We start from the raw sequence: 8,106 nt of genomic DNA on the forward strand, positions 1-8,106 counted from the left end.
CCGCACATACAAAATAAACCTAAATGTGTCTGGTCCTGGAGCACAAATTGGCCCGGTACTGAAGTGGTTACGAATATATATAGGTATGGGTATGGGGATTAGGATGATTTTTTTTTATGCAATTTCGGTTTCATTTGTCCATCTCAAAGCTGTGAAAACTGCTCGGCTACCAAAGGTGCAAATTTTCCCCTGGCAGCCTGGGTGAGGATCTGCCATTGACACATATGGGATCTGTGGGGCAGTATAGAAACGGTATATTCAAATCTATTCTGCAAGCACAGTGTGAATATGGCGTTAGTTTTACACTGTAGTGGGCTGCAGGAATGTAATGTCTCTGCATTGACATCGATGCAAGGATAGGATTTGCTTCTACCAAAAATGGGTGTAATTCCTGCGAGCTTCCCCGTGCTCCCCTGCAGCCCATCCATCGGGGGTACCTGATGCTATCCAGGGCCCCCCGCCTCGCACTGCCCACAGCTCCATTGTCTGTAGTCGGGTTCCCGGGGCACAGATGACAGCAGCAGCAGCAGCAGCAGCAGCACGGAGCGTCATTCTGCGTAACCAGCGCCATTCCCCCTGAGCCGCCCTCATTGCCTTTCCTGGCTGCGGCTGAGGACTTGTGCCTGTATATAAGGAGTCGCATTGTGCTGAGGATCCCCGGCAGCCTCCTGTACTCTCCCTCAGCTCTTACTGCTCATACACATCCTGCATCTGCTGCATTAATCGCACTGCCACTTTATTACCGCACTTGGATGAGCGGCTCTGTGTGACTGGACCTTGCACCATCCTGCGTCTCTCATGCGTCTACCGACCATGTCCAGCAACTTCTTACTTGCACCAATTCCGGAGTCTGCGGATTATTTTACTGTCCGGGATATTAAAATGGCTGTGATGGGGGCAAGCAATGTGGGCAAGACTGGTAAGTGTCCTGAGTGTGCTGTGTTCACACATGCAGTTTATGTGCAGTTTTATTAGCAAAGTCAGGAATGGATACAAAGGAATTCTTGTATCTGCTACCAAATAGTTACAATTGTATCCAATCTGATACATTCCTATTTATTCCTTTATATCTCACCAACATATGCTGCAGAGCAGTACACAGACCCCAGACATTGGATCCTATCCCCCTATAGATTTACTAAATTCTGCATTTACCTATCAGTATGTCTTTGGCGTGTAGATGGGGGAAACCCACGCAAACCCGGGGAGAACGTACAAACTCCTTGCACATCTCCTGGGCAGATTCGATTCCTGGACTCCAGCACTGGAGCAGGGTTAGAACCACTAAACTCCCCGAATCTTACCACGAACTTGTCATAGGCATAAAATATAACCATAATCAATACTGCTCCAGTGGGAACACTTGTCTATAACCACAGGCAAGGAGAATTGGCTACAATGGTATTCACTATCTGTAGCATATAAAGTTACACATTAACCCCTGCTGATCCTATCTGGGAAATCTCCTATTCTAGTTTAATATGGTTTACTGCCATCATGTAATGAAATAGGATGAAGATAGCCAATTGCTGCGCTCTGATATCTTGTCTACCCCATAGATATTGAGTAGGGCACTACTGTATTCAAACATGGAGCCCACTCTTGTAATTGTTAGGAGGTCCCAGCTGTAGATAAGGGTCGAATTTAGGAAATCCCTTTAATTTTCCAGCATCTGTGATACAGGTTACAATTCTTGGAAATGGTTTCAGTTATTTTATCGCCATCGATTCTCCAAATCCGCGTGGGCACATTCTAGGAGGCCAGGTAACCAATGGTTTTAGTAGTGCCAACTTCTTGGTTTGTTTGATGGCCACAAAGTCTTCTGTAGTCAGGCCAGGACTTTGTCCACCACTGGTCACTCTTAGATCATCAACGCTACAGACACATCTATAGGAACTCTTACATTATAGGCATGTCCTTGGACAATAAGAGTTACGGCCATATCTATGGGCACTCTGGGACCGACAAAGTTATAGGATCATCTATGAGCATTTATCTATGGTCCGCTATAGTCACTATACAGTCTTTAAAGTCTTAGACATATCTATTGCACTGTTCTAGCTAATGGTACCCTATATAGGGATATATTCTACTTATTATAATGCCACCGCTATATATATATGATTACTACCCACCCTATGTCCCTTATTTTTACTCATTTAACCTATTTTTCTGTATCCATTCCTAAAGCATCTCACTGACCATTGTCTATATTTTCCCTACAGCAATGATCGTCCGATTCCTCACAAAGCGATTTATAGGAGACTATGAAGCTAATACCGGTAAGTTCACTATCTAAGACGCAATTTCTGGGGGGTCCCAAACAAAATTGTCCTGTTAAGTGTATCCCGCTAGTTCTTCCTACTAAGACTGGCCATACTTGGGACATATGGAGGTATAGATAATGCCGTGGCTGGTCAGTATCAGGAGATGGGGAGACAATGGGGCAAATTTAGTATTTAGTACTATTCTATAGGGGCTTCATCAATATGACGTCTTATAGTTTAAGAAATGGTGTTGTTTCCCTTTATTTGTCTATGGGAATTCTTATGTTGGAATGTTGGACACCAGAAACGTCTAACTGGACCCAGGAGCAATTTGAGGGTTTACCCCAGAATAACACACCATAGGTGATAAGTGTGACCACCTGGGATTCATTCTATATGGACTGACTAATATAGTTTAGTACAGTGCTCAGCTATCAGTCCCATAGACTTTCAATGGCACCCCTGTGTGACCATTGTACCAATCAAACCTAGGATGTGGCACCTCCGTTCTCGCACTTGGTGAGGGATCTCCAGTGATTAAACACTCATCACATCTCCTGTTAATAGTTGTTATTGTGAGTTTTTCTCCCGTGATAAATCTTTTGTAACATTGGACTATAATATTGGAATATTTCTTTTTCAGGAAACCTGTACTCCCGACTCGTGAGTGTGGAAGGAGAACATATGTCCGTGCAGATCCAGGACACCCCAGGCTATGTCAAGGTAAAGATCCCATCACATCCTGACACTCTCAAACAGAAATCTCCACCCTGCGTGCTTTGGATTGTTCCAGGACTGCAACGCTCAGTAAACCCTGACAGCCTTGCTGGGTGTTGTAGTTTTGCAACAGCTGGACATCCACAAGGTGGAGACTAATCTTCTAGACGTATTCACTCCTCGCCTATGTTATGTAGACAGACACTTCCATTCTGCACTTGTTACATCTCTTTGTCTGGTGCTGGGAAATGACATTAGTACCCCACAAATGACTCACTAATCCTTCTGACTCAGGACGTATCCGGAGAAGTCACTAGTAATAAGCACACATGAGTGTGCGGCGAATACGGTATTGTCATAAGTGTTCTCATCTAGAACAGCAGGGGCGACTGGAGGGAGTTTAAAGGGACATTCCCTTTTTAGACACTTATGGATTATAAACATGGGTCCACTGTCTCCTGAACTGGGGTCTCCTCCACCCCCCTCCAGCTGAGGAAGTCTAAAGCCCGGTTCACATCTGTGTTCAGGTTTCTGTTTGGGAAATCCACATTGATCAAAAACCTATCCGCATAAAAAACGGTTACCTAAGGAACCCCACAGACCCCATATAGACTATAATGGGGTTCGTGTGGACCCGCATGAAACATGCAGAGAGAAAAGTGATGCTTGCGGAAACAAAACAGACCCCATTATAATCTATAGGGTCCATGGGGTTCCTTAGGTAACCGCTTTTTTATGTGGATAGGTTTCCGTTCGAGGGATCCTCAAGCGGAAATCCGAACGCAGTTGTGAATAGGGCCTAAAAAGGGAATACAGTGATACAATACAGTATCCAGCACTACATTAAATGTAGGTGTAATATAAACTGTGAGTGCTAAAAAAATGTATTATATAATATATATATATATATATATATATATAACATATATCTAAAAATGTTAAAGGGGTTGTCCAGGATTTAGGGCAAACTCAGTGGGGTTGATGTAAAACAAAACGAAATAGTAAATAGTCTTGCTTGACTATTTTTGGAACACCCAAATAAGTGACTATAGAGACCTGTGAATGTGCGGTCACCTCTCTATTCACAGTGGTAACCAGATCTGGGAGAACACTTTTAGGGCACATTCATTAATTGTTAGCTCGCTGCTATATGTAGTCATGGCAGTTTACAGGATGACCTATAGATGGCGCCCATGTGACATTTGTATACATATTTGTATATATTTCTGGACACCCCCTGTAATTTCTACAGCTGATTCCAGACCTGTAGACAAGTGTATTGTGTAATATATAGCTATGTTATGGCTACACATGTCTGACAGTTGTGCTGTTTCTCTTGTGCAGGTGGACGATGATGTGTCCCAAGTGGCAGATATGTTGCGGTGCGTGCAGTCAGCAGAAGGCTTCCTCCTTGTATACTCCATCACTGACAACAGGAGCTATGAGTATATCCGTCACCTTCACCAGCACATCCGCAAAGTTAATTCAGACACTAAGACGCCCATCATCATAGTGGCCAATAAAGGGGACCTTCTCCACGTGAGGCAGGTGCCCTCAGAAGCGGGCATTCAGCTCGCCAGTGAACTGGGATGCTCATTTGTGGAAATTTCCACCAGCGAGAACTGTCAGGACGTTTGTGACGTGTTCCAGCACCTCTGCAAAGACATCAGCAAGCACCAGTCCACCAGCAACGGAGAGAAACGGCGAGGATCCATTATCCCCCGGCCAAAGTCGCCAAACATGCAAGACTTAAAGAGACGCTTCAAACAGGCGCTGTCGCCGAAAGTCAAGACTTCCTCAGCCGTGGCATAGTCAAGAACCTGTGTACAATAGACTTCTTTTTTATACATATTATAGAGTAATTTATTTTTGTACGGACATTCCAGTGTGTATGGCGGCATGCATACAACATAAATTGGTATTTATTTAAGCATTACGTGTTTGTCTGGTAACTGGGTGCATTGTCGTAAACCAGTGTGAAGGGAACACCTTTGCACAAAGGGTTAAAATTCTAGGGTATGTACCACACTGAAATCTTACACCTAGTTGTACTGCAAAAAAACATAAAACACTAAAAGTGTGTGTTTTGGGCGGTCAAGGGCATGAGATTAAGCAAACCGCCACCGAAACTCACCTTCAAGGGGTTGCTCAGGGTAAATAATTGATGACCTATAGTGTTCAATTATAAATTGGCAGGGTGCTGACCCCCAACCGCCAGCTGATCAACTACTTGAGGCAGCAACATTTCCATGAGCACCGTATTCTCTTCAGTACATGGCTCACATTCATACAGCGCAGTGGTAAGCAACCTCCAGGTGTTGTAAAACTACAACTCCCAGCATGCATACTTGCTCTGTTGTTCTTGCAACTCCCATGGAAGTGAATGGAGCATGCTGGGAGTTGTAGTTTCACAGCAGCTGGAGTGTTGAAGGTTGCTGACCGCTGATATATAGGATGTGCTCGGTATCGCAGATCACCTCATTCAGTTGATCAGGCCATATGACCCTTGAACATGATGTCACATGGCCTACAAAACTTTAAACAGTTGATCCCCAAGGATCCCAGGTGTCAGACCCCACTGATCTTCAAAAGGTGATCTAATGTAAGAATAGGTCGCGAATTAATAAGTTCAGGAAAACCCCTTTAAATTCACAGGCAATGATGTATTGTGCTAACAGTGTCAGGTGATCACAAGGGGGCATAATTGCAGGGTCACATGACCCACCACTGAAAAAAACTAAATGGTAGCTGGTCATAGTTGACCGCAGGGGAGGGGACTGCTATTTTACAAGAAATCCTGAAAAGGGGTCGTAGCAAGATTGAAAGTTATCTTCTATTGGTAGCATAAGGGATAACTTTCTGATCAGGGCGAGTCCAACCACGGGGACCCACATGATTGATGGGATGGTATAGAGACTGAACGGAGAGGATGGGAAAATGGGACCCAGGAAGAGTGGGGTTCCCATTGGCCGGAACCCAACCACTCAAAAAATTATTCCCTATCCTGACAATTGGCGACGATGTCAAATCCTGATACAACTCCTTATGTCTCGACTTTTTCAAGACCGTTAACTATGGTTGACAGCTGGGGTCTCTTTCTATAAAATAAACCAGAACTTAAAGAGGACCCCTCACCATTGCACACTTCAGTTTTACCTGGGCGACATGCTATATACCGCGTGTTGATAAAGAATGGCATCAGAAGACGGACGTAGCTATCGAGGGTGTATAGGTAGAAATAACTACCAGGCCCTTAAGCCTGAGGGGCCCAAAGTCCATTCTACAACAGTATACATAGCACATTGTAAGCAGGGGCCCCATTACAGATTTTGCATTGGAGCCCAGGAGCGTCAGGTTACATCTCTGCATCAGAACCAAGTACAGTGATGGCTCCCTAAACTGAAGAGCAGCCCAAGAGAAAGCGAGGTCATTCATCGACCATTATGCATTGGATAAATCTATTACCCTATTACCTTTTTGTTAACCCCTCCTGGCAGGCTGTCTACTGGCCCAAGATGGGGGTCGGGAATTTCAGATGCACAACATCTGAGATATTACTGCATATAGCCAGCAATGAGAGAGAAGCTCTTACAATAAGGCGGTTGTACTACATCTGTCTACAGGTTAGGGCAGGTGGGGCACAGTGCGGGAACTGGCAACAAGCCAGACACAAAAATGCTGCAGTCATCACGCTGCGATCCAAAGCAACAATATCAGAGGGAATCTATTCCAGATTGCCAGACATATGTGAATGTTCCCCAAGCCAATTCTGGATTCACTGGATTCAGGAACTGTGGCAATAGCAGAATGACCCCATCTTACTGATCTCTGCAATACTGACACGGTCTGTGATCTTCATAGCAACATTGCTCTTGCTTTAAGGGTCCACACAGAGACTAGCTGTCATGGCATAGGGGTGTATTATGTCTGCTACTTTTTTGGTGGCTTGCATTATACTATGCACTTGGGATATCTATCAAGTCAATGAGGAAATTCATCAAAGCGTCCAGTTTTCTGTAGTAGGGGTGTGATAATTTGGTGTACATATGGCCCAAGGTCCTTTCTTGTGGCAAAGATGCACCACAACCACCATGTTGCCTACTTGTCACTTTTTGCGCACATCGGTAGAGCAGGGTGGAAGGTGTGGACATCTCAACCCAACATATTTATTATAACTCTGGCATAAGTTATAATGGACATCTATGGGCTCGTTCGCATCAGCGTTGTGAACTCCGTTCTGCAGGTTTCCGTTTCCTGCCTAAAACAGAGGCAGGAGACGGAAACCTGCAGGAGTCTCTCTCACCCATTCATTTGAATGGGTGAGAGAGATGTCCGGCGGTGAGCGTTTTATGCTCTCCGCCGCGAAACCGGGTTTTATAATCTGGGCACAGAGTCGGACATGCAGTACTCTGTGTCCGGATAAAAAAATCCGGTTTCGCGGCGGAGAGCATAAAACGCTCACCGCCGCTCACGGCCGGACCTGGTCTGTGCTCAGAACAGACAGGTGAACGCTAGTGTGAACCTAGAGTATGCCAGCTCCTGACTGGTGTAAATTGTCATTCTGGTACACAGACGCGCCCCCGATTTTTTAAAAGGATGGAGCCTCTTGAAAAATGAGACGTGCCTTATTCTTGCTAGGGACTTTATTAAAACTGGAGGATGAAGTGACAGTCTACTGGAGCCGGTATCCCCATGCTGTTATTGTCATTCACTGCCATAATTATAGGGGTTGCAGTGGCTGCAACTGCAACTAGGCCCAGAGGCCTAAGGGGCCCAGAGGTCACATTTAAGACGCCATAGCTGGTTAGACTTCTTTTCTCTCTTTTGATGACTGGCAGCCTGTGCATAGTAAATGTATTTCCCCTGGCCTCTGGTGCAATGGAGTGAGAAGATTTATGATACACAGCCTTCCACTGTCAGTAAGGAGAACATTAAGCATTTCATGGCAAAAATAGCAGTTCTTCAGCAGCAAATAATCATGGAGGGATTTTGTTGGAAGACTGAGGCGCAAAAGGAGGGCATGATACTATGTGGGGGGCATAGACAAGGGAATGATGAGAACTTGTGTGTACACGGGCATGATATGAAGAAGTTTCCATGGTGGTCTGGTCACAGAGGCTGA

General features: G+C 45.0%; 1 protein-coding gene across 1 annotated transcript; it reads left to right on the forward strand.

The window, feature by feature from the left end:
- The first annotated feature begins 666 nt into the window (after positions 1-666).
- On the forward strand, positions 667-4,913 carry RASL11A (RAS like family 11 member A). The gene is made up of 4 exons (XM_075262940.1): positions 667-919; positions 2,226-2,282; positions 2,911-2,990; positions 4,329-4,913. The coding sequence occupies exons 1-4, from the start codon at positions 799-801 to the stop codon at positions 4,794-4,796; spliced, it is 726 nt and encodes a 241-aa protein (XP_075119041.1). The 5' UTR covers positions 667-798; the 3' UTR covers positions 4,797-4,913.
- The last annotated feature ends 3,193 nt before the right edge of the window (positions 4,914-8,106 follow it).

This window comes from Leptodactylus fuscus, chromosome 2, assembly GCF_031893055.1.
Source record: "Leptodactylus fuscus isolate aLepFus1 chromosome 2, aLepFus1.hap2, whole genome shotgun sequence".
NCBI lineage: Eukaryota > Metazoa > Chordata > Amphibia > Anura > Leptodactylidae > Leptodactylus > Leptodactylus fuscus.

Excerpts from the sequence above, each read along its gene's own strand:
- RASL11A (XM_075262940.1), top strand. The coding sequence starts at position 799 with ATGCGTCTACCGACCATGTCCAGCAACTTCTTACTTGCACCAATTCCG. Across the intron at positions 920-2,225 it reads AAGCAATGTGGGCAAGACTG|CAATGATCGTCCGATTCCTC; the intron begins GTAAGTGTCCTG and ends TTTTCCCTACAG. Across the intron at positions 2,991-4,328 it reads ACACCCCAGGCTATGTCAAG|GTGGACGATGATGTGTCCCA; the intron begins GTAAAGATCCCA and ends TCTCTTGTGCAG.